Source organism: Opisthocomus hoazin, chromosome Z (assembly GCF_030867145.1).
Source record: "Opisthocomus hoazin isolate bOpiHoa1 chromosome Z, bOpiHoa1.hap1, whole genome shotgun sequence".
Taxonomy (NCBI): domain Eukaryota; kingdom Metazoa; phylum Chordata; class Aves; order Opisthocomiformes; family Opisthocomidae; genus Opisthocomus; species Opisthocomus hoazin.
The window spans coordinates 70,432,278-70,459,226 of record NC_134454.1 but is presented as its reverse complement, the minus strand read 5'-3'; the positions used below and the strand labels follow the sequence as shown (position 1 = coordinate 70,459,226).

General features: G+C 39.1%; 1 protein-coding gene across 1 annotated transcript in view; it reads left to right on the top strand.

Annotated features, from left to right (window-relative positions):
- The first annotated feature begins 2,264 nt into the window (after nt 1–2,264).
- IL31RA (interleukin 31 receptor A) overlaps nt 2,265–26,949 on the top strand; it is a 39,499-nt gene continuing 14,814 nt past the window's right edge. Inside the window, exons 1-10 of the mRNA XM_075411358.1 lie at nt 2,265–2,492; nt 12,862–12,943; nt 14,972–15,268; nt 16,649–16,769; nt 18,905–19,086; nt 20,468–20,619; nt 23,434–23,599; nt 24,219–24,301; nt 24,843–25,059; nt 26,511–26,693. Of these exons, the coding sequence (XP_075267473.1) occupies nt 12,892–12,943; nt 14,972–15,268; nt 16,649–16,769; nt 18,905–19,086; nt 20,468–20,619; nt 23,434–23,599; nt 24,219–24,301; nt 24,843–25,059; nt 26,511–26,693 (1,453 nt within the window). The 5' untranslated portion in view covers nt 2,265–2,492; nt 12,862–12,891. The remainder of the gene's footprint in view (nt 2,493–12,861; nt 12,944–14,971; nt 15,269–16,648; nt 16,770–18,904; nt 19,087–20,467; nt 20,620–23,433; nt 23,600–24,218; nt 24,302–24,842; nt 25,060–26,510; nt 26,694–26,949) is intronic.

Genomic DNA, 26,949 nt, shown 5'->3' with positions numbered 1-26,949 from the left:
CTTCTCAATATGTCACTGCCATGTGCATCTTGACTTCTTCCTTGCGAACAGCAATGAGCAACGGCTTTTCTGGATGTTGGTGAAATGGTTAACGTGGACGTGGCCAGTTTGCTTCTCCTGGTCATTACTGTTTTGCCCATTTGTATCGATCTCACCGATTTCACTAATTTCAGCCTTCAGTTCACTGATGATTGTGTTGACAAGGATGTTCAGCTGTGTTTAAGTAGTTGTTGGTGTGTGTGTGTCTGTCCCCACTTTCCTTAATATATCACTGGTTCTTCAACTATTTCATGGTTAAATCCTACTTTGTCACTTCTTGAAGTAAAATTCTGTATATGTTTTCCATCAAACCTGCTTACATCAAGATTGCACAATTAAATGCCGCAAGGTCAATTTGCAGACTGACCAGTGAAAAATCACATCATTTTGCCACTTGACTGCACAATTATCTGTTCTGTGCCAAAGTGTTAATTTGGCTCACTGTAATAATACAGTGATTAGTAACTTTATAAGGGTGTGGTCATATGTAATACAGAAGATAAATACGCTTTTCAAGACTGAGCTACTGTAAGGTAACAAACATGTGCAATGAGGGTCAGATTTTTAGCGGTAGTTCTGCAGTATCCTTCTCATCCTGCCAAGAGGGACAGTCAAGTGCCTCCCCTCAGGAAGGGGTAGCATCTGGGATCAGCCGGTCCCTCGAGCAGCCACCCCTCAATCACCCGCCAAAAGCACACTGGTAGAGGGGAGTGGGCACTGAAAACGGTGAGTCTTCCTTTTGAAGCGGCTTTCTTCTGCTGTGTTTCAGGAATAGGAGCTTCGCTTTCCTCCCACCCTCGGGACACAAGAGCTTGTTCTTAGACCATTCATGTGCAAACTGGATAAAAGCTCTGTAAGTGGGGATATGAAAACACATTTCTGGCATGATTTCTGTTATGCTCTGAAGGTTTCCTTTCTTCCGTGACAAATCACTTTTAGTAAATCACATCACTTTTTTAAGGTGTTTTTTCCCTTTACTGTTCAATCATTGCAGATGCTGGTGGCTGGAACAGTTACTGCCGTTTAAGTGCTCTCTGCATCCTAGAGTCTCTTAAGTGCCCAGTCCACACCAAAACGTTTAAGACTATGGGAGCTTTAATTTAAGCATGTAAGTAGCTCTGAGGCAGTCAGAAGGATGACTCAAGGCTTTTAAAAGTGAAGCACTTGCTTAACTATTTTGTTAGGTCTGGTGCAGCTTTTCATCGCTCTGAAAGCTTGAGCAGCCATCTTTCAGTGCATCAATAAAATCAATGTGTCAATCTCTCAGCACAGGAAGCTGTTAGACCAAGTCCAGAACACAAGCCCAAATAATTTAAAGAAAAAAAGGGACTAGTCCTGCCCTTTTGCTCAGTAAAAAAAATAAAATCTGGTATGTCAAAGCGAGTTTAGGTTACAGGTTGGGTCTGTTGAATCACATTTCTGTTTTATGTATTACCAGGTAGTAAAATAAAGGGAAGTTGTCAAAATACTGGTATACATGCTAACCTGCTGTGAGAGGCACATTACTGGGGACTGCAGATTTCCATTTGCTGACTTCCCAGTGTCCCTCTCACCTGCAGTATTCCTTCCCCTCCCTTTTCTTCCTTCTGACATTGCTGATGGGTGCAGTTTTCTTCCAAGTCATTAACTGGAATACATTTATTCGCTTTAAGAGGGGTCGTAACTTGGGCTGTTTCCCTCGCAGGGCCGGTGCCCTCGGTGACACCCGAGGTGCGTTGGCGGGAGCGCTCGGCGGCGATGGTGTTACCCAGCGCGCCCGTCCCGCTGTGCCTGCTGGTGCAGGCTGAAGAACTGGCTCTCCCGCCTCCCGCCGCTGCTGCCTGCACCGCCGCACGGCCGCCTGCCTCACGCCCGGGGGAGGGCCGCGGGGACCCTGCTCGCGCACCCCGGCTGCCCGCCGCGGGCTGGGGTCAGTCCTGAGGGGGGGGCAGCACCGCCTCGCCCCGCCCGGCCGCCGCCGGGGGCCGTGTGAGGGGCCGGCGGGCGGGGAGGTGTGCGGGGGGCTGCGTGAGGGGCCGACGGACGGGAAGGTGTGCGGGGGGCTGCGTGAGGGGCCGGCGGGCTAGGGCGTTGGAGGCCTCGCCCCGCGGTTCCGCGGGCGCCGGCCGAGCAGGGGGCGGGTGAGCCCGGGGTCCCGCGACCGGCAGCCGGGGAGGGGAGGGCCGGGCAGGGCGGGGCATGCACCCCGGGCAAGGCCTGCGGCGGCGTCTCCGCCCTGCGGGCAGCGTTTCCCGCGGGCGGCGGGGCCCAGCGCCGGGGGTCTGTGTCTGTGTGTGTGTGCGCGCCTGACGCGGCTCCCCGCGCGTCGCTGGGCCGGGGGCGGTGGTTTCTGCCTTTCGGAATTACGGGAAAAAGCGTTACTTGTGCTGAGCGTGGTAACTTCCTACCGGGTGCCATCCCGTCGCGGGGAGGCGGGGGACCCTGCCAGGCGAAGCGCCCGTTCTGCAGCCGGGGTGAGTGAGAAGATTTATTTTTTTTTCAGTAGAGGCCCCTCTGCTCGTTTTCGTTCATGTGAGGCGTGGGAAAAGGTGAGGTTCTGCTGTTCGTGGGGTGTATCTTTACCAGCGGTGATGTGAGCTTGCCTGCACATCTCTCCAGATGTTCGTCCCGGCCTTGAGGCAGCGTGTGCTTGTCTGCCTCTCTGGGCCAAGGGACTCCTTTCAGTTTCTTTCTTTGAAATCCGTGAGACAGCAGGACTTGAAACTTCCTATTTAGCTGTCTGTGTTGGTCTCTTTTTGGGAAGAATGCGATACAGACACTTGGCAGCAGTTTTCTTTGTGCAATGGTAAGAGTTAGTTCTCAAAACCTTTGCAATCATCATGCAGTCATCAAACGCAGTAAAAGCTCTTTCCTAACTGCTGGCTGCTGAAATTTTCTCAGTGTGGAATATCAGATTTAAATACCCTGGACCCATGCTGCTTCTGTGCTTGCACAGTTTCTGCCTTCTGGGAACAAATGACTTTGTATTGTGCTTGTGCGTACATCCGTCCTGAGTATCACCTACACGCTCTCAGGCTTAAATTGGGGAAGTTGTGCCAAACTTCTTGTCTGTAATGAACTATGTGACTGTTGTCTTTTGGAGATGGTTGTTCAAAATAGTTGAAATCCAACTCCTAGACCCGATCTGTGAATTAAGACACTGGGCAAATGAATGTTTTCATGCTGGAAGAAAGCTTCAAGTATTGGGCAAAAGAACAGAATGGTCAGTTTGGATTTTTCTGTCAGATAGAGGCTAATCAGTAACAAAACAGGCCTCAAAAGGGTTAAAAACAGGAAAAAAAACCCCTTCGGGCTTATATCATAGAGGTTGCAGTATTGAATGTTAAATATCTTGATTTTTCTAGAATAATCATGTAGGTCTGGTAATTTTTTGCATTATTTAGTGTTTGTAGGGAATATTTTCGATTAAAAAATGGAGCCTGGTTTCACACTACCAGTCCAAGTTTCAGCTAGCAGTTTTAACTAAAATACAAAAATATTGTTGGTGGCTTTTACAGTATAGGTAGTAAACAAAAGAAAAACAAGACGTGTAACCTTTATGAGATGATCTTTATTGGCAGGGTGATATGGCAGTTGTCTTATGCAGGTCAACACCAAGATAAGTATATATGAGATCAAGGAATTTGGAGGATGCTGAACAGAACGAAAAAACTCTTGGAAAGTAGTAACGTACAGACAGTTTTAGACAACTGTGTCCTCTGTTGGGGAAAAAGGGGATAATATTTTGCTTAGATGTACAGTAATAGGAATAGCATGTAAGTGGCTGGTAGTGATCTTATGTTCTTCTAGCAAGGTACGTGAGCAGTGAAATGTGGTGAGGAATTGGTGAAGGTTAGCTGTGCAGTGCTTCTCTGTCATGTTAGACATTCGCTGCATTAGTGCAATGGAGACTGTAGCTCACTTCAGTAAATCCATCTCTGATTACTCAGATGTGTCTGCAGTTCAGGAAGAGCATGAAATACTGGAGAAACTTCAAAAGAGAATATAAAGAAACAACCAAAGGAAATGGAAAACAAACCTTTTAAAAAGGACTTAAGGGGTGCTTTTTACGTTTATATAAGGTTGAGATGAATGTGGAGGAGGGTATTTGGTAGTAGGAGTGTAAGCAAGCTTCTTAATCTCTATGAAAAAGATAGGAGATGCAATGGTGTGTAGGTATTGTCCTTATTCCAAATTAACTCCTAAAACCAAGAATAAGTAATGCAACAATAACGTAAATGCAAAACTCATCATTGGCTGAGTCTGTAACGAGTCTGAGTTTATGATGTTTTCTAGAATATGTGATTAAATCTCTATTTTAGAATGGTGTATTATGTGTACAGGTAAGTTGTGGGGTCACAGTAATCTTTTCTGAGTGATAGAATGTGAAAGTGAGGTTTTGAGCTCATTTTGCTCTCTTGCCTTCTCATGTCTGTGGGACCAAAGGATTCTCTGCATTTTTGTAACACTTGCAGCACTGGAGTAGGACAGGTGTTATAATATCCTGTGTTTTGGGGCTGTAGCTGATTCCCTGAACAGTCCAGGAAAGTTTTTATTTGCTTTCTTGCAAAACACAGTTTGCTAACATTATTCAAGTGGACACTTGTTTTACTCTGGAACATCTGAAATTTGTATTAGTTTAAGAGGCCAGGCTGGACAAGGTGAACTAATGCTTGAAGTAGTACAGAAAGTCTTTTGATTTTCTGACAAGTGTATATTCTATACAAATTTCAGGTTAAAACCACTCAAATCTGGCAACTGTAAGAGATTTGGATCTGGCCACTCACTTGATGCGAGTTCAATCTTAAAGCTGAAGTGCATGGATCTTCCTGTCCTGACCATCCATTCTTCTCACCTAGTTGCTTACTGTGGCAGAGGCATCTTATTTTCCACCGTTGTTTGGGTGACTGTGCTCTAGGAAGGGGCACAAAGGCAACTGTCCTATCTAATAATGTCTTGCTAACTGAAAATGTCTGACAGAGTCATCTCTCAGAGTAGACTCTTGTAGCCAAAATAGACTGTAGTCTCTCAAACACTGAGCCTAAGAAGAAATCTCCAAGACCAGACCTGTACATGAAGCCTGTTTAAGCCCTAGCTTGACTATTTTTTCTTACTTGGTGGAAAAAGAACAAGGAAGGACAATGCCACTGTGAGAGCTGCAGTTCTCTCTGGTGGTATCACCAGCATTCTGTTCTAGTGGTATTGATGGCCTGGCCTTTCTTTCAGTGAGCATTATCAAATCAGATCTAATCATGTCATTAAAGTGAAAAAAGTGACCAATACGTAAAATTAAAGAGATTAAGTCTTCTTTTGTGTTTGTAGCTTTAAACTTTTTCCCTAAAAATTAAGTTTTTATCATGAGGTATAGTATATTAATTAACAAATATTTGTTTTGCAGCTTTTTTAACTAGCTGAGCATTTTATACCTTAAGATGTGTTTAGAGGCTTACTTGTTATGCTTGTTTAGAGAATAATGAATTATATTCTATTTACTAGATATGGATTAATTATTTTTCTGGATTAGTATCAAGCTACATTTAGGTTAAAATTGGAATTTAAATACAATGTACAGCATTTTGTATTAAAAAGTGTAAATATGCAATATGCTGTTAAAAATTGTTTTGTAACAAAAGAAAGGGTTTATCAAAACACTTTGCCTCTGTGACTCTAGGATATACTAAACAAAAGAACAGTTATCAGCAGTTATTAACTGAACTGACCTTTCCTGGTCACTATGTGCTTCAGGATTCTAGAACAAAAGTATCTTATCCTTTTGTGCCTTTTTTTAAATTTAGAGACTAAAAGAGGAAAACGACTTTCCTGCTTTTTCAGTTTCCAGTTGATTTGCAGCTTTTAAATTAACAAGTCTTTGAATGGGATGAATACAGCCTTTGTTTCTATTCCTTTTTTGCCCGCTCTGGCATTTTTAGAACAATTCTTGCAGTCAGAAGTTGTCGCAGTGTTTCAAAGGGGCTCTGCTCCACACTCCTCCTTCAGATATGTCTGTAAGCTTAGTGGTTTCTGTTTTCTCAATAAATACGTATTGCTTGAATTTGTTTGTTTTAAGTGATTTTACTAGATTATGATAGTACTGTGTTTTAAGGTAGGCTATCATGATTTCAAGTTTAAATAGGTTTATTTTTTAGAAGAAAATGTGCCGAAGTCCTGTGTAAATCAGTTTCTATTTAAATGTTAAAATTTTGAATCTTACTCATCCTGGTCTGAGGGTCAGCTGACAATTTTTAACTCAGTTAAGAACTGTGGATTATGAAACCAGTGTGCTCAGGATCTTTCACTACAATGTCTGTCATTTTCCCTGTGGATGAGCTTGTCAGTGCATGATTTATAGGGATTAGAGAGTTGGGAAAAGCCATTAGCTGTCCCTCACTTTTACTGCTTCCTCCAGTATGTTTACATGTCATTCTCTTCTCTGACCTATGTAGAAGAACCTGTTTTCCTCTTCTGATGCTCACCAGTACTCGCCCTTGGTGGAATCCTGACCGATCCTGGAAGTCGATGCTTCTACACTGTATTACCTAGGAAGGACACTGAAGTTTATGTTTGGATCGTTTGCCTGAGATGTCCTCTTTCCCTCTAGGATTTGTGTAAATGCTGACAGATTTGAACCTTGGAGTTCTGAAAACTGATGGTTACGGCTTCTCCAAATGCATCTGTGCATAACATTGCAGTTGGGTGGCCCATGCTCAGGCTCCTGGCATTTGTCACTGGCTGATCTTGTGTAGGGCGAGGTCTGTCCCTTCACATGGTTGCTGGCATGGTGGAGCTGTAGCACTTGCTGCTGAAGACTAAATAAAAGACAGCAATCGCTATTCAGCTTCTTTCCTCTTTCATAGTTGTTAAAAGAGTGTCCGACCTAGTAGGAAAGGATGTCCTGTCAGGTTCCAGCAAAGACGTAAGAAATTCTTCAAGATGACTGGGCCTATATTTTACATAGGCTAAAGGCATACTGCCTTTCTGTTTATAGAGGTACCATGGTCATTATTCATGGTGTGGCAGCTATGCTGCATGCAGAAGTATGTGTCTGTGTAGTTAAAAACAAGCTTAGAATTGGATCTGAATGGAAGAAGATTCCTGTCCCGAAATAGGGGGAGAAGGGTGATGAAGACATAGTCCTAAATAGAGTATGGGGAAAAGTTACTAAGGGTAATTTCTTCCTCTGACTTTTTTAAATTTTCAAACCAGATTTCTTCCAAACGACTTAAATTTCAAAATGAAAATAGAAATCCAGAGGTTTTGGTATTGAGAAAGCCTTCTTTCATCAACTATGTTACACAATTTTTTATTTATTTAATGAGACCTTCATTGAGATTGCCCCTTCCTGCAAGAAATCTGGCTTTGGAGAATCTGTTTTTTAAATAGTTGGAGAAGACGGTTCTGTTCATGCTATTTGTTTAGTCATCAGAATTTAGCTTTTACAGGTATCTTTAAGTGAAGCACTTCTGAATTTATGATGCGATTTTCACTCAGGAATGTTCTTTCATCACTTTTACATGTGCTATCTCTTAAGTAAACAGCCAAAGAGCTACTTAGTCACATACCAGTATGGTGACAGCCACGTAAGACGTGAGCAGGGTTGTAACCTGCTGAGTCACTGCCATGGTCTCTGACATGTAGTAACTAGCAGCTGGCATGTCAAATAACCGGCTGCTAATTGGTATTGGAGAAAGTGGAAGGAGATGTAAGACAGCATCAGGACTAAACCAGATTAACAGCTCACACCTGGGAAGAAATGTGGAGGTCTCTCTCCCCAGTCCTCTCCTCTTTTTCAGCAACATAGATGCCTGTCTAATCATGGTAGCAGGTTGCTTACGTTTGCTGACGTAGCACAGATACATTTTTTGATTAGTTTTCTGCTATTTTAGCAAGTGTAAGTGACTCACTGTGTGATGAGCACCAGAGGAGCACTAGAAGAGGGGGAAAACATAGGTGTGTGTACAGGACGAGGGATGCTTACTTGCAGTGGATGGGATCTTTGGCTGTTTGAGCTTTCTGGTGAGCACGTAGAACCGGAATTTTTCAAAGGCATGTGACTTGGTATCGCAGCCAGATTTACCATGCTTTATCTTTTAGCACTGTGCCCTGCTGTGGTGGGATATGCAGTGGTATGTAGTATTTTTGGCACAATTGTAATTAAAAAAGGCTTTTTGTGATTTTCCAATGCTTTTGAGTTCTAATTCCTTGCTAAAAAAGTGTGGGATTGCTGGAGCTAGTCAAAGGAATATGGTGAAAAAAAATGCTTTTGTTATTGTTGGAAATACTGAAGTATTTTGGCTGAAATGCAGCCTCTTCTGTCTTGTGTCCCCTCAAAAATAGCAAACCAACATATGTAGAGTGTCAGCAGAAACTGTTAGAGCTTTGCCAAATTGTAGGCAAAGAAAGACAGGGGAGAGTGTTTGATAAACGTAGTACACTTTTTCCTTTTTTTATTTTTTATTTCTTTTTTATATAGCAGATGGTTCTTCATCTTCCTGCTAGAGTTGTTGCACCCTTTGAAGTGTTCTGTGCTTTGACCAAGGCTGTACTGTCTTTTGATTTTTCTCACAAACTCTCAGCAAAGATCTATGCAATAATTTAATTTCCAGAAGAAGGGTAGCTGCTTCCAGATAAAGTCAGTGTCCGTGTCAACTCATGGTTGCTTTTTTTTGCACCAGATTTTCTGTTAAAAGCGGCTGTTAATTTTATTATGAAAGTTTTGTAAATTGATTCTTTCCTAGCCTGGAAAGGACTTTGCATGTCCTGTCTGGGGAGAACCATGATCTATCTTCATTTTGTTCTTGGTATTAGCTGATTTTTTTTTTTCCTGACTAGTCCAGAAAGCAGAAAAAGCTATTGGCACTTTTCACTTAGAGCAGTGTAATCAAGCTCAGTACTGACAGCTGCTCTGTGGTGACAGTGTTTTTCTCTTCTTGCCTGATTCTTATATAGTTGCATGTATTTGAAATCATGCTGCTGCTTTTATGGTCTGGAAGCAGTTGTTTCTTGATATACTGTTATCTAAGCTTATGGCAACTTCTACTGTTTTTTTGTTATTGTGTAGCTATGTTTGGTGAATTTAAGGAAGACATCAAACACTAGGGGACATTCTTTAATTAGTCACAGCCTTAATATGTAAAACTTGTATTCTGTGGTTGATGCAGACAAGTGGAAAGCTTGTGTTTTGAACAATTTGTTTTATTTAATGAAATCCTTACAGTACAGAATATGCAGTAAGATTTTATTACATGATGCTAGCAGTTAAGTCTACAGAAAAGAAAGAATAGAGCTTTATTAAGTGCCTTAAGCTCTTTCCTGTAAACTATTATGTATATGATTATCTTCACATGCCACACAGAGGATTTGGTATTCTCATGAGTGAGTATATCCTCCAAGATTAAAGCCATATTCATGGAGCTGTTGCAAAAACATTTTATTTGACAAATAAATTTATTTACTTTTTGAAGTTTTAAAAAAAATGCTTATGCCAGTGTAGCATCTGTAACTCATTAATAATTTGTCTTTGACTTATCATTCCTCCTCTGACAGATAGTTTTGATTAGCAACATCATCTTTTAGTGCTCTTTGTTATGTTGCTTGGTTTTGCTGATGTTGATAATCATCATTGAAGCGTGTTGGTTTTCTGCAACTAGTAGCCTCCTAGCTAATGGTGGACTGACTACGTCAGTGTTTGCCACAGCTGTATAGCAATCACTGGTGTGTGTTCCTACAAAGCTGGCAAAGCTTTTTTTAGAGTCATCATTATGATTTTTCTTTATTTTTGCAGTGAATGTAGTTTGCTTGTAGTCATGACTTTGGGACTGATTTTTTTTTACTTTGGTATCTTTCTTAAATTTTAAAAAATTGAATAAGAAAGACACACTTTAGTGTTTATGAAGTATATTCTTAGCTTTAACAGAGTGGATCTTCCGGTATCTCATTAACATTGCTATGGGTTGTATTAATTCTGAAATTCAAAAATAAATACCTAAACATTTTTCAGTCTGCATCTACTTTTAATTCTGCACCTATTAGTGCAGAATACTTGGAACAATTGCTTAAAGTTCTTTGTTTTTATTGCTGTCAGTAGTGTAATTCATCTTTAGTGCTTGGAGAACAAGAACTTACACCCTAGGTTATTGAAATAGCAATAGAATCTGGTATTGAAGTAGTAATAGATTCTGGTTTTGTAATTGCTTTGTTTCTTGTTGGTGCACATTTTGCTGCAGCTGTATTTTAGGAGCGTGTCACTAGGCAAACTCCTCCCTCATTTCTTTTTCTTTATCTCATGTCCTGTTCATAATGTTTTCTCCTCTTTTGCACTGTCATAGCCTCAAAGTTTCTAAAATGCTTCCTGAGACATATTGAAAATAATGTTTCAGATAGCTTCTGGTAGAGACTGAGCACAAAGCATTTTTTTACTATGGTTTTCTCTTTTAGATTATTGTGAAACTTTAGTTTGTAGCAAAACCAAGCAGTTATTGTGGAAGGGACCATAACGTAGTACAGAACCCCTTCTGCCTGTATCCTACCTATAGATCTCTGTCCCAAACCGTGACCCGATGCACAGCTGCTTCCCAGCATTTTCCGAAACTGTGGGAGCAGGAGATGCCTTGTTGGATTTGAAAGCTGCTGGTGTACCTGTTCTGGGGAGGTAGCACTTGCCTCCCACCTGGAGCCCTCCTGGCGTACAGGTTTGCATGGGGAGCTGAAATTCCAGCAGCTCCTCAGATAAATCTGAAAGCCTAATATAAAATAGGCACCCTAACTAGCTGCAGCAGTATAATGCCCACCTTTTGTTTATGAACATGGTATTTAGACCTACTTGTCCAGTAATGAGGAATATTGGGCCCTAGGCTCTCATCTGCTGAAGGGGATCTGAAACCTCTGTTTTCTACAGGCGGCTCTCCTACTTGCTAGCCAAATGAGTAGTCTGGGTTGCAACATGTTCTGCCCTCGTATAGGAGCTGGGCCGCTTGATAGACAGGGGTAGTTGCAGACAAGCTGGTGAAGCGTGGGCTTGATGATGAGACGGTGAGCTGGATTGAAAACTGGCTGAACAAATGGGTCTAGATCATGGTGACCAGTGGTGCAAAGTCTATCTGGAGGCCAGTGACAAGGGTTGTACCCAAGGGGTCCATGCTGGATCCAGTCCTGTTTATCATCTGCATTAATGATCTGGATGTCACAGCAGAGTGTACCCTGTGCCAGTTTGCTGAGGACACAAAACTGGGAGGAGTGGCTGATGTGCCAGAGGGTCGTGCTGCCAACCAGAGGGACCTCTGCAAGCTGGAGAAATGGGCTGCCAGGAACCTCATGAAGTTCAGCAAGGAGAAGTACCAAATCCTGCACCTGGGGAGGAATAACCCCAGGCACCCATACAGACAGGAGCCTGACCAGCTGGAGGGCAGCTTTGCAGAAAGGGCCCTGGCGGTCCCAGTGGGCACCAGGTAGAATGTGAGCCAGCGATGTGCGCTTGTGGCACAGAAAGCTAGTGGTACCCTGGGCTGTGTTAGGAGGAGTGTAACCAGTCAAGGGAGGTGATCCTTCCGCTCTGCTCAACATTGGTGAGACCACACTTGGAGTACTGCATCTGGTTCTGGACTCCCCAGTACAAGAGAGACATGGACATACTGGAAAGAGTCCAAAGAGCAACCACAACAGTGATTAAGGGACTGAAGCATTTCTCGTGTGGAGGAAGGCTTATGAGAGAGCTAGGACTGTTCAGCAGGGAGAAGTCCCAAGGAGGATCTCATCAGTACCTGAAGGGCAAGTGCAAAGAGAACGGAGCCAGGCTCTCTCTGGTGCTGCCCAGTGACAGGACAAGAGGCACTGGGCACAAACTGAGACACAGGATGTTCCCTCTGAACATCAGGAAACACTTTTTCTCTCTGAGGGTGACTGAGCACTGGAGCAGGTTGACCCCAGAGGTTGTGGACTTTCCATCTTTGGAGAGTGTCAAAAGCTGTCTGGACGTGCTCCTGGGCAGCTGGCTCTGGGTGGCCATGCTTGGGCAGGGTGGTTGGACCAGATGACCTGCAGAGGTCCCTTTCAATCTCAACCACTCTGTGATTCTGTGAGTGATGACAGCGGCAATTGAGGCAAGGGGAGTATTTGCTTTCTGTCGTTTTTCTCCTGAAGCCCTAAATTCAACTGTACCTTTAGAAGAAATCATTCTACTTCTTTGCTTTCCTCCTTCTTCCCCAGAGTTTTGGGGTTTTTTGGCTGCACAACAGTTCATCTTCAAAGAGCAAGCCAAAGAGATGTACCTTCTCTTGCATTTGCAGAGTGTCCTCAAGTCTGGTGCCTTGGACACTTAACTGGAATAAAACCAACGTGATTTCACCCTGTCTTGGGTGGATGATGACTTGGAACTGTTGCCTACTTCCTGAGCAATTGTTTTATTAGGTGGTGACGCACGAGAGATGCGGATCACTCCTTCTCCTGCCACAGCTTTTCTTTTCAAAATAAACTCACTCTGCTAAGTGAATCTGCTCATAAGATGGCTAGGCAGGCTGGATTTCAAGTGGGTGTAGGTGTAGTTCTTACCAATTCTTCACACAGTCCTTGGAAGATAAATTATTTATATGGATTGGATTGCTCTCAGAAGGATTTCAGGTACACTTATGTCTCTTATCTTTGTAGGAAACATATACACTTAGGAAAACTGCATCAAATTTCTGCCGTTGTGCAGGAGAGTAAGACTTAGGCAAAGCAATACTTAACTTGAATGCAAGTGAGAAATGCTGAATACCGTTAAGTCACATACAAATGCTTATAAAGTATTACAGGGGCATCTTTGCTTGAAGGATATTATTTTTACTTTTATTTATTTTTATTTTATTACAGCATTTCCTGCCCATAGTTCCTGAATAGGAAATGTTCAGCTGTTTGATTTGGATGCTTGTCCTGCTCTGCAGCTCTCTAGCAGGTATATTTCTTGATTATTAGCACCTGTCTTGCCATAAGAAAGTTTTCCAAAAGGTGTCCATCTCCAAATGGAATTTCAAAGAGTTCTGAAAATGACAAAAATGTATTTTGAAAATAGAAATTAGTAGGTGATTGACTAAGTGATGTGCAGTATATAGAGAAAATTAATTTATGATACTCTTGATGTCCTCTTGTGGAATGTTAATTGTGATCATGATGGCCTGGATTTGTTTTCTTATGTATTTAAAGTATTAAGAAAAAAAGTTTTTTAAAACTTACTTGTTAACTGTCTCCATGATGCACAGGATATAGAAGGGGCATCTGCATCTGGAAGTCATATCGTGGTTCAGTTCTTGTTGCGTTGTAAAGGCTGATAACTTTGGAGATCTGCTGGTGGAACAAATTAATGTTTTTATAACACATGAACACTGAAATGCTCTTGATGTCTGCTGGTTTTGGACTGTTTTAAGTCAAACATTACCTATTCAGAGATTCATGCCATGACTACTAATGTTCTCATTCCTAATTTTAAGTCACATAACAATGTGTGACTATTGATCTTATTTATTTATTTATTTATTTGTTAATGGGGTAATTCTACAGTCAGTTTAAGCTGGCACAGGTAACTGCTGAAGTTGGAGGAGCGGGTAGTTCTGCACTCCCTCTGCCTCTCATCTCCCGCTCCTGCTGGAGTGCATTTTTTGTGTCTAGTTGTGAAGAGGTGAGGAATCTGATCTGGATGGGAAACGAAGTTTTTTTTGGCAGAGTTTTTATTTTTCATCTTTGTCTGTCTCCTTTTGGTTCACTTCTGGTGCGCAAAGGCATAACAGCAGTGAGTGGTTGAGGATTAAAGATGTGTGACAACAGTGCTACTTCAAACTGATTAAGTTGAACAGTATAGGTTAGAATAGGAAATCACAAGGATAGACTGAAATAATGACTTTGAGACAATAATTGAAAGTTCACGTGCAATTTATCACATACAACTTAACACACAACAGTATTTTATTGTATAGTGATATTTGTCTGAAATTGTTTGGGGATTTACATGGAAGAGGGGTGCATATGTTTGTAGAAGCTTGAATAATATACAAAACAGTGCAGGTAGATGCTTTCAACTGATAGACACTAAAATTTGTGCAGCAGAGTGTAAATTAGCCGTTAGTGTGACTTTGAAACATAAAGAAATTACTTTGAAAAAAAAGGACACAAAAAGAATTAGAAAGCAATTTACAGCTAATACACTGAAAAAGGAAAGAAATACCAGAAAACAAGGAAGAAAGTTTAATATTTGAATCTCTTTCATTCCTACATTCTAGCAAAGAAATTCTGTCTGTAAAAGTTGGGGTTTATTTGGTTTTATTTAAGATTTATTTATGAAATATGGCTTCAAGAGAGAAGTAGCAGGAAGAAAATAAACAGCTAGCTCCTTGCAGGACTCTAAGGGGTGGTTTCGTAATTTTGTTGCTGAATTCATTCATTCAGCTCGCTTCTGTGTATTCCTTTTACATGCAGTTCCTGCACTGTATCTAAGAACATGAATTTTATGTGGGGTAAAAGTACTAATGAGATATTGAAATGTATTGCAACTTAGGTGTAAAATTTAAACTTTCCAGTTTGTTGTGTTTTCTGATACAGTAATTAGTAATGATAACATCTAAATGGTATGCATACCTTTTACGTATCGGAATGTTTTTTAAAAACAGATTTAAAAGACAAGACTATCTTTTCTTAATCTTCAGCTATTAAAAAATTTAGAGTTGAAATTTCTCCATTATTTTTAGGAGGGTACAGAAACATCCTTCTTATATAATACCTATGGTAATAGGTATTACCTATGGTAATATAGTAATTAATGTGAACTGAGTTCCAAACCGCAATATCTGAATTGAGTGACTAACTGAGCATTTTATTTGAACTCCATACGAAAAAAATGTAATTTAATGATCTGTAGACACCAAAGTTATCATTTTTCTACTGGTATTTTAAATGTAATTAGGTTATGTGATATCTCTGGTTTTGTTTTTAGATGAAAGCTCTATCAGAGATGCCGACATTTTTCCTTCATCTCCTGAAATTGAAAGAGGATCCACCCTGAAACTATTTTGTGTTCTTGGAAATCGCTACACACCTCACAGAAATGCAAGCCACATCATCTGGAAATTGAATCATGAATTGATTGCTCAGGAGAACTATAATGTTGTGAACGAGACTGTATCTAGTGTAACCATCCATAATTTCATTTACAGCAAAGCTCATGTGAAATGTTTCACTAAGTACTTGGGCAAGGAACAACTTTTGGTTCACACTGAAGTTAAATCTGGCTGTAAGTAGGAATGTGGAAACATGAATTTTAACATTTTTTAATAACTTTATAATTTTACTTTTCAAACAACGACTTTTTTTTTTTCTTTTTTTTTTTTAAGCTTGTGGCATTGTTAGACACCTGTATTCAAGTATTTTCTTTTTTCTGAAATAAAGCATGCAATTGCAGGCATTCCTTACTGGCACTGGTCCATAACCTCTCTGACCCTGACTGTTGGCCAGCTGAAGTGAGTGGAGGTTTTCTGTCGAGTTCAGAGTGTACTGTGTCTGTCTCTTTGGTTGTGTGATTTGTCTAGCCTAGTCAACTTTCCTTTTCTGCAGGGAGGATTTCCTCTCTAATCCTCTGTTCCAAAGAAATTACAATTACAATCTGTTATGGAGAGGGCGACATGATAAATATGCATACAAATTCTCTAATTTATTGAGTAGAATAAATCCAGATTATACTAATGTATGCCTGGGGGTCTCATTGTAGTAAAGACGCAAGAAGTGTAGAACAATACATCTGTGGAATAAAAAACAGTAGGGGGTATTGCCTATCTGCAAAGTTTAGTGTGCCATAACTTGTCAATAGAAGAATGATCTTTAGAGTGTTTTATTAGGTGGGAGAGAAAAGTACTGTTTTGGAAAGATGACTTCTTCAACCAGTTTATTTCACTGGGCACAGTTCTCTTCCTTTCAACTCGAATTTCATCTATCAAGTGATGAACAAAGAAGCCTTTGAGGGTGTTACATTTTTATGGATGACTTCAGGCTGTAGAGATTGCAGGGGATTGTTTTCTTTGCACTCTCTTGCTTACAAGATAAAGAGAGTCCAGAATTAGTCATCTCTTCAAGGTTATAGAGATATGTTTCCCAGGAAGTCTTCTGCACTCTGAAGTCGTGCAGGCTTCTCAGACCAGGTGTTTTCATGGGATATGTGATTAGACATTCTGGGAAGGAACCAAGAAGGGTTTTATCTTTCAGAGAATGTCTTTTCCTGAACTTTTGTGCTGTTTCTATGTTTTCCTCTTGCTCTCTGGACTGGCCTGGAGCTACAGGCGTGTTGCTTTGGGTATACCTAGAGATTCAAGACAGCGTACGTAGTGGTTTCATACAAGACAGTTCATGAGTTACTGCAAAAATATCTTCAGGCGCACTTAGTTAAGTACTTCTGAGAAATGGCTGGAGAAAATCTCCCCGTCTCCCCAGGGGAGGAAATAGTGGTTTTGATTTTGGTTTTGCAAGGAATTTTGAGGGCAGTAAGAAATTATAAAATGAAGTGCTATGCAAGCCACTTGGTGAAGTTTGCCATAATCTGCTTTTTGACCAGCAAAATCAGTTGTACATTAAAGTTACTTATTTTTACTGGCCTTTTTAATTTTTTTTTTAACCATTGTAGTTCCACCAGACACACCAGGAAATATTTCGTGCATTTATTATTTTGATGCTGAACTTACCTGCACCTGGACTTCAGGAAGACAAACAAATCTTACGACAAACTATACTCTTTACCGAAAAATGTAAGTATAGGATGTATTTGGAACTGGGTTGTTGGGGTGAGACCACCGGCTCCCTTCCCTCGTGTTCTGACTTCTGTTTAAAGAAAACGAGGAAGCATTGTGGAGCTCAGAGTCATGGCATTTCCTCAGTAAATTCAGTTAATTTGGGGTTGGTAATGGTTGAAGAAAGTTACAATCTGATACCTTTTTAGTATGCTGTATAAAGGAAATGAGCATTCTCAACCCAATATTCAGTAGACAAATGTTTCCTTCAAAAATGACATTCACTTGTTTCCTTGAAGTAATATTACTATTTAGACCAAAAGCTGAGTGAGCCTAGGTGCAAATGGAGAAGGGAGGCACTTTGTGGGAGTGTTACCTAGAAACTTTCTGTGTTGGTGACTATTCTTGTTTTGGTTGAGTAAAAAAGATTACTTCCTTCTCTACTTTAAACAATTCCCAGTTAAAACTATTAAAGTCCCCGTTACTCTGCTTGACACCAGTAGTTTTTAACCTGGGAACCTTCAGAGTCATAAGATTTCAGTGAAAGAATCCAGAGTTAGATGTCCTTTTTGGATTGCTCACATCTGGGGATTTGTATTTACAAATACAAGTGATGTAGTCTCTTGCTTTTTGGTGTTTTTGTGACTCTGATGCTTTAAATTTCTGTTAAATTTTAAATATTGTTTAGGAGCTTGCTTTTTTGTAACTTACTGTGAAAATTGTGAAATCAGTGTTGTTCCAAGAGGATCGCAGATGCAATTTGGAAGGTTATAGCACAGATTTTGCCCCAGATATACTTGTCAGTCTGTTCTTTATAATCATGCTGCTTGTAGTGCTCTTTTTCTGCCTAATCAAGGTAATATGATTCTGTGAGGAGTTTTCTAAAATAACTAAAATTGTTCTTAAGAACTGGAAGGAATTTAGACTCCAGAGGAGACATTTTCTTATTGTAAGTTATGCTAGGATATGGTATCTTTTTTACTTAAGTGTTAGGGCAGGAAAACATCTTTAGTTTTATTTCTATTTTAGTCTTGACATTTTAGGCTTCCACCTTCATTAGGTGGAAATTTCTTACTTCTTCTAGTGTTTCTACATTTTATAACTTAGCTGAGTTTGTGAAACCATGAACAGCTATTGAAAGTAAGTTTCAGTATCGTTCCTTCCTCTACCAGCACAAATTCTTCGTTAATCACACAGTGAATTGGATTGCAGAACGATTCCCAGTAAAATCTAAGCATTAATTTTAATCCAGACAACTCCCCAGCTGGATTTACTTTATGACTACAAAGCACTGGTACAAGGGAGAGTGAGCTGTGGATGGAAACAGGCAGCTATGCCTGTCAGGGAAGGTAGGACTGCTTCCTTTCGCAGCAGTGCAGGCTTACACTAGGTTAAAAATGGTCGTGAAATACCAGCCTCAAACTGTTTTTAGAGTTACCCAAATGATCTCCTTGCTTACTGCATAATACAGAATATTAAACACAGACCCCATATATGAGTTTTTGTTTGTTGAAGAATTTCTTTGTGAGTTGCTAAAACGAAACAGATTTTGTTAGTATCCCGCACTACTTGTTATGAAAGTATATGCTGTAAAGACAGCATATTACCAGTGTGTTCTTTCGGGAAGACCTGTCAAATTTCTGTGACATTAATAGCTTGAAAGCTACAATTTGGCTTTTCTTTTTTCTATATTTAAAAGATGAATTAAAGTTTTGTTATCACATAATTCCATGTGGCATGTATTACTAGCTATATCTATCTATCTGTATTTTGGAGGAGGTCTTGTGTGGAGTTACATGATTTCACTTCTCTTTGAGATTTTAATCTAAAATAATAATAGCACGTGGATCCCCCATTAAGGTGTTTTTACTCCTCATTACTGCACCTGGAAAAGTTGTCTTACTAATTGCAATTAAAACTAATTGAGTCTGTGCAGGCTATTTGCAATTAGGAAACAGTATTTGCCTGCATAAACAGATCATCTAAGGAGATGTTCACTGGTAAAAAAGTCCTGTAACCTCAAAGACATGTAAATAATAATATATATAAAAATAAATAATACATAATAATTAATAATAACCCAACAATCAGTTTGAGTTATTATAAGAAAATCTAATTTCTGATTCCTTTTATTTTTCTCTTTTGTTTTTTAGGATGACAGAAAGAAGGGTGACTCTTCCAAATACAGTGGGCTCCTGCCAAAGTCAAACAGAGTCATGTTCATTTTATTATCCAAATACTCCATATAGTAGTTCTTTTTGCTTTCAGGTGAAAGCTGAAAATGTGTTGGGTGAAGCCTCATCAGATTGCGTTCCTATACCTATGGAAAAAATAGGTAATTAAAAAAAAGTGTTAAGTAAAGATAAAGTAGTGCATGTTGAGCTGGCTGCACCCTCCCCGGTTCTTTTTCCCCAACTATAGCATACAGGTTAGAGAACTCCGAAACAAATTGTGTAATCAAAGTTGGTTTACATAGAAGAAAGTAATGATTTTTTTTTTTTTATATAGGAGTTTATAATAGTATTATTTGGGTTTCATTTGGTTTTAAATTGGTTTCAGTTTTGAAATGCTGTCTAACTTTAATTGTTAGCTAAAATTATGAAGTCTGTGAAATTACATTTAGGGTTTAATAGAATGTTTCATCCTTACCAATTTTTTTTTTTCACCAAAATTTTGATGCTTCCAATTCAGTTGAAGCAAGTCTTGTGTTATGTTTTAATTGATGGCCTTTCCATGTAGAGTTCTTCGAACTGCTTGGTGGTACAGTAGTAGTTTTCAACAATTTCTTGGTCTTACTGAGAGGTGGTGAAAGATGATAGAATGCTGTATTCATACTATGGAATTTTTTAAAGCTGATGTCTGACATACCTATCATAAATTACTAAGTTTTTAATTATTTACCAAGTAAAGGCCATATACTAAAACTTTGTCGAACTAAGTGATACTTGCACTGTACTTTTGTATTTTTGAGCAGTGCTAGATGTCAGTACAATTTCTGGCTGTAAACAACTAGTGATACTATCAGTTCTCCAGGCCTGCCCATCATTTACTCTGCTATTCTACTTTCTGGTTAGGAATGTTAAAAAACCACCTGGTCTGGGATTCCCAGGAGCAATAGTGACATTTTGTCTGTCTCTTCCTCTGCGCTGTGCTGCGTTTTATTCTGTTCATTTTGGTCTAGTTAATCAACAACCCTTTTAACTGAGTATTTTTGCTGCAGCACTCTGTCAGCTCGCCAGCCATATGCTTCTTTACTGCCTGTGTTCAGACCTGCTGTGGCTCCGCATTGCTTTCCACATCCTCTGCACCAGCCATCTCTTGTCTCAGTGCTAGTCCATTCTTTTCCCATAGTCTCCTTCGCAATTCTCTCCCCCTCAAGTCTTTTTCAGCTGGATTCTTCCCTCACCTATAGTTCGGACTTTGTTTCTTTTCCCTGCTGTTGTCCCTGAGTAGTATTCTTCATTTATGATACAGATGAAATAAATCTGCATAACTGTTTAAGAGCAGGTTTGTCAGCATAAAAACTGCAATCTCTCTTACACATAGCTTCCCATATGTAGAGTTATGTCTATAAAATAGACCGTCATGTGAATACTCTGATGGGATGTACATTATTGGGATAATAATTAAACTCCTTAAAACACACATAAACGGAGCAATTCTGAACTTTTATAGAAGCATTTTCCCCTGTTAATATTTTTGTTTCTCCATTCTAGAGAAATTTGAAGCTCCTGAAATACTTTCAGTTAAACAAATCACTGGTATAAAGCAGTTGCTTACAGTAACCTGGAAAATGCCTGAGAAGATTATCCCTTCACAAGATTTAGTTTGCCAGGTTCAGTACAGAAACTTGTATTCAAACTCTTCGGTAAGTTATGTAACTTTTCTTCTGATTATTAGCTTTTTTGTGACTAATTTCTTAATGTTATAGAAGACTAAATAGAAAAAATGCAACAAGTAGTTGGAAACGATGATTAAAACTTTGTTATTTTAGTGGAACATAATTAAGTGTGCAGGATCTAAAGATAATTGTTCTGTTGTCTAGGATTAATTGTTCTCTTCCTTTTGGTCAGTGTCTGTTTTGGTACATACCATACTTCTGAATAAATCTGTGAGAGGCTAAGGGATGACCTTAGGCTAAGGGACTACACACACAGTCAAGATATTTTATTTTCCTCTTGCACTCTGGTGTTGAAAACAGCATATACTCCCAACCACGGTAGTTGAATCAGATAAAGATTGACTAATGATACATTAATTTTCAAATGAATTGAGGTATAAATTTTGCAAGATGGAAAACAAGGGAAGTTATTTTTCTAAGTTTGTCTTTCTGATGCTTAAATGGGACTGTTGTAGAAAAAACAGTATTTAGTCATTTGCTTCTTTCAGATGGCCTATTCCGATGCTCCTCAGTATTGAAGTGATTCCATTTGCAGTCTTACTATTTCCTCTTTCAGATTTAAGAATAAGCCACGTTGCTTGGCTTGTTTATTTCAGTTCATTAAACTGAGTTGTCTGCCTTGACCTTCATATTTTATACATTAAATGTGTAATTCTTGGGGAGAATAATTCTTCAGGGTCACTAATAGTAGTCCTCAGAGCTTTAAAAATGTTGCTGATACTGAAGTTGTTTCTAATTAGCATCCTCCTTACATTCTCGTGGCAAGCATCTTTAGTGTAGATATGACATATTAGTTATTAGATTCAGGATATAATATTTGGGATGATCTGATGGGCAGGATGCCTCAGGGGCACCTGACATGTTAGAAATGGAACTAATGTTTTGTTGAATATGTTTATCCCTTTGGAGTCAAGACACTGGTGTCCTTGTGATGCTTACATGCATATGATATCCTTCCCAAACATTTAAAATGTTCATGTCTTTGTAAAGTTACAGTATTATTGTGTATTTTGTGTATTTGTCAGCACCTGCATAAGTAATCACGTGTCTACGTTTTCACTACCAAATTCAGTCTACATCCATTTTCTTTCTCAGAATTTACCTGCATTTTTCCACAGACATTCTAGAGCAAAAACAGTAGCCATGGTCAGTAAAGTGAGTTTAGTTCTGTAGGATCTTAGACAGGCATGAGTCATAGCTTTGTCTGTAGCCAGTCCAATGGCAAAGGCCAACAAAGACAGCCTCAAACCATCACTTAGATATAGGAGCTGTTTTTCTCTCTGTCAGCACATATATGAAAAAAAAAAAAAAAGTTTGAGTAAATAATGGATATTTTCTTGACCTTTTAATCCTTACTAGCAAAACAATCTAAATAGTTTGCTGTGAACTGTTTTTACTGTGTGAAAAACGGATGACCTATTTTTCTACTTGCATATACTAAGTTTCTAATTACATTTAAACATTGTTAACAGCTTTTTGGCAAGTAACTAAAACCTAGTCTGGGGTGTCTGCAATTCTATGTCAGGTTCTGCAGGAGGTTGATAATAGTGTTGAAGCCCTTTTTATTGCAGGTTGGCTAGAGTCTGTCACCTAGCAGTGGTTTGTAGTTACCTGAATTCATTCTCATAGAAGCAGTTTTCTGTTTTTCCAATGAGTTTCTTCAGATCAGAATGGACTAAAATTTTCAGTTTTGTTGAGCAGTCCACTTCCCATCATGGTGTTCAAAGGAGTGGGTGTCTACATTTTGTATTGTTACAGTTTGATTCACTTTTCATTGGAAGGTTCCACTGGTGGAAGACAAGAATTTCATCACAGGTTTTTGGCCCTGTTGTAAATCTACATGACGTTACTACTTCAGTTTGACTCCCAAGAGGGAATCTTCCTTATTCTAAAACTTACCTTTGCTGACCTTGTTAGCATTTAGCTAGCTTGAACATTTATTTTATTGTCTGTTTCAGCCATCTGAAATTGAGAGGACGACAGTTGTTAATTATTGATTAATTTTTGCAATTTGGAAGAGAAGATATGAATGTTGTTGTAGTGATTATATCAATCCTTCTGTACACAAAACACTTTAATCTTTTTGTAGTTCCTGTTGTTTCTTCACTTCCCATTGTCAGTCCAGCCGAGTTGATGCATCAACTCCAGTTCCTGGTTTTCATGTCTTCTTTCACCTTTAGTTTTGGAACAACAATCTAGCTTCTGGCTTCAATCAGTGAGATGTGGCTGGGCTGCTTTTGAGAGGATAAAATTACTTACCTTGGCACTACTTTTCAAAGAGGATGTTGCATCAGTTATTCCTCATACTCGTCTTCTTTCACCACTTAAAGGCTCAATCTTTTTTTCTGTTAGTGCCAGAATTTTCTGCGTTTTCATTGATCTTTTCATTTTAATCGTATTCTGGTGGTCTTTGGGGTGGCCTACAGCCACACTGTTATATGGATGGCTACGAGCTAGAAGACCCTGTAACTCAGAAAAGGAAAAACAAGAAAGAAGTATGGCGTCGCTGCTCTGGAATCCCATGTGAGCTGCACACAGTGCAAGCTGCAGGTTGGTCAGTACAGACCTGGTTTTGGCTCAAGTTTTTCAAACACTGGAGTTTTACAGGGAGAATGGAGACACTACACAGAAAAACGAAATAGGAAACGAGTAATTTTGAGTTTCAGAGGAGTGAGGTGGAAAACATGAAAACTGCACCCTTTGTGGTTTTTTGGAAAACTATGTCATATATCTGCATGCAATTTTATGGCAAATAGATTTTGTTTATGTATCTACTTCCAGGAATTTGTCACTGTCGCACTGAATTCTGCAGAGAAAACAGGATCATGTAATCTCACAGGTCTCTGGGACTCCACAGAATATTCAGTTGCTGTTCGGTGTATCAGTGTTGTGTCAACATTCTGGAGTGAATGGAGTAAAGGGAAAACAGCAAGCACAGAAGAGAAAGGTAAGGCTAAATATTTAGTAAGTTTTTCTTTGTTTATACTGTGGGGCATTAGGATTTAATAATGGAAAACTGTATTTTCAGCATATCATCCGTCTATTAAATTTAGAATTCTGTTGTTTGAATAGAGCATGTGTATTTTGTTTAAGTATGGAAGAGGGAAAGTTGAAAGACAAGAGCAAGGAAAGGAGGAGATTTGAAAGGTGATACAAACAACATAGTTTCTTAGGAAGAAAATGGATTAATAGACGGACAGTGAAGAGAGAACATATCAAGGGTGGAGATAGAAACCGAACATTGCTAAGTAGGATAGTAGCAGAAATGTAGTGTAGCAAGTATGTCCAACAATATCAATTATAAGCAGAGAAAGTAAATTTACAGTTTTAAAACAAGACTAGAAAACCTCCTCTAGAACTTAACAAATAAAGTTCTAGAGGAACTTTGTGGAAAGAAAGAAGCTGTACTAATTAGGGAAAAAAGGCACAACATTACACAAGGGAAAACTTCTTTTTGGTAAGTTGCTCTCAGACTGTGTTCTTTAAACATTTTGCCTATTTTTAACATAGTACACTATCTTTTAATATCACAACAAATTTCAAGATATTTTTGTGTCTTTAAATAGCACCTTCCAAAAAAGTGGATTTGTGGAGGGTAATTGAGTCTTCACACTCAGCTGGAAGCAGATCTGTACATCTTATGTGGAAGGTATACGCTCTTTTTGTGAATTGAGAATCATATTGGTGTCCTGCAGCTACGTTGCATTGAGTATTTTAGTGTTGTAGGACATAAAACTGCCAGGGGGTTTTGCTGTCATCAGAAAAAAAACCTCACTGAACTAAAGCAGAATTGAAAAGACTTTTGTTTGCTGAACAGTAGATGAATTACAGTTTTGTAATCTGTGCAGAAAGGAAGGGTTGAATTGTGTTCACCTAACTGGAAAATCTGATTGAAAGTCCTTATAACTGCTCTTAAATAATACAGCTACCAAAGCTGTGTTTAAATTCACTTTAATCTTCTGGTAGAGTGGCCAGAGGCACTTTGCGTTACAAATCTGAGTATTTGACGTTTGAACCTTGCCTTCAATGAAATTGTTGCAGTTGACTGTCCTGAAGATGAGACTGAAGAAAGTACCTTGCTCTTGTAAATATAGTACTATCATTTTGTAATTTGATCTTTAATACAGTATACATTTTTGATTATACAAATAACGTTGTGAAACACTTACTACTGTATATTTTTTTAATAGCCATTAAACAACTTTCCACCTTCTGGGAGAATTCTAGGCTACAAAATACAGTATTTTCCAGAAAACAATGCTGTGCTTAAAATGACAAACTTCTCAACCGATACGAAAATTATTTTACTTTTAAATGAAGAGGCATATATTATATCTATTAGTGCCTGTAACTCTGCTGGAAATTCTCCTGAAGCTATTTTGAGGATTCCGTCCACTGATGAAAAAAGTAAGATTTCTCAGTATTGTGATACATTTTTCTCATTAACAAAAAAATGATCTTCCTGACATATGTTTAAGTTCTGTTACAGTGGAAGCAAAATTGTGCTAAGGACTTTTGTCCTAGATCTATATATGTAGAACTGCATTATGCACAAAGCTGTGTAGTCCGTTACTTTTTACTAGAGCAATATTATGTGGTGGTTGTATTTTGGTATAACATATCAAGTTTTTGTTACAGATCATTATTGTTGGTGGGGTTTTTTTTGAGATGTAGTTGTTCAGATATCAGGACTTTGTGATGTCATATTAGAATTTCTATTTTATTACTTTCTGAGGGGTTTTTTGTTTTTTGTTTTTTTTTAACCTTGGACATCCCGGATAAATTTACAGAGTCTCACCCAATTCTGTCTCATACCTCTACAACGTCATGAAATTTGTTACCACAGGGCATTATTGCAGTGCATTTAACAATATCATTTAAAGATGTGTTTAATAGAAGTCCCTAAGATGCATCAATGGAAGCAGAGAGAGAAACATTGTGTTTATCCTCATTTCACATGCGTGCACAGAGTACCACATCCCATCCACTGCCAGGGCCAGGGATGTGATCTGCTCTAGCACAACAGTTGTGTTCCTTGGCTCTGATAACTCTGTGAGCTTTGTATTGCAACATCCTGCTGCCTACTCATGATCTGGAAGAGACATTGCATTTGACACACTTGAATCACTTCTGCATCAGTTCTTCATTAAATAAGTGCAAGTGTCTCCCTGTCATGCTCAATCAAATTACAGTCGAATCGGGAAACTGGATGTGTAGATGTGGTGTCATCTTGTCCTGGAGTTTGCTGACTACCTCTCTATCCACTTCTGTATCTCACAATAAATTTTGTTTGGGTTTTTCTGTGCTGTGATGTGCCTTTTTTTCCCCTACATACATCTCTTTTCCCTCTTCTTCACCTGGTCTTTTTTCTGTCTGCTTTGCCAGGTTGGCTTTTCACTCAGACTTTTATTACATCTGTTCTGCAGTTGATGGTTCACTTTTGCTTCACTGTCATTCATGAACTCGCTGACTTGATTTACTGTTTTCCTATTGCCTTTGTCATCTCAATCAAAACTTGCTTATCTGCACTAAGTGTAAAACTGGTAGTAAATTGGTATGTAAAATTTTACAAACAGTAAAATTGAGATCCTAAAAGAGACTGGTCTTTGATTCTTTATGCGTAAATCTGTGAGTGTCATCTCCTCAATCCCTCCGCGTAGCCCCTTTCCATTGTAACAATTCTTACGTACTTCATTGTATTTTGAGTACATGCATGTGTACATAAAGTAACTTTTTTTTAACCTTGAATAGTTCCATACTCTTCTAAAGAGGCAGTCTCAGCTTGCTAAAACTGAATTGTTTTCTTGCTGCATTTTTTATGAAGATAGAATTGCTGACATTTTCTGTTAAATTTTTAGCTTCTCAGATTATTGAAACAGTGAGGACCTTTACAACAAATCAAGAAGTGGTTGTGGAATGGATAGTCTCCAAACCAGGAGTAACTGAATATGTGGTTGAGTGGTATGAGGAATTGGAGACAGATCCTTTTGGTAGATCATGGCAATACGTGTCAAATTCTACAAACTGGAAAACTAACAAAAGTATGTTCATTTATCAGTTACAGCTGTAACAACGTACAGATATATATGTATTTGTGTATATTTATTTATAGGTAGACCGGAAAGAACAAACAAGGATGAACTCGTCCAGCTTTCCTAAGACTATTTGAAAAAATAACAGTATTATTACATGCTTTATTGAAATCTTTGCATGTAATTTAACAGCAATTTTACCTCTCTCGGATTTTCACACAACATGCAAGATGGTGTTTGCTCCCATAGAATCATAGAAAGTTTT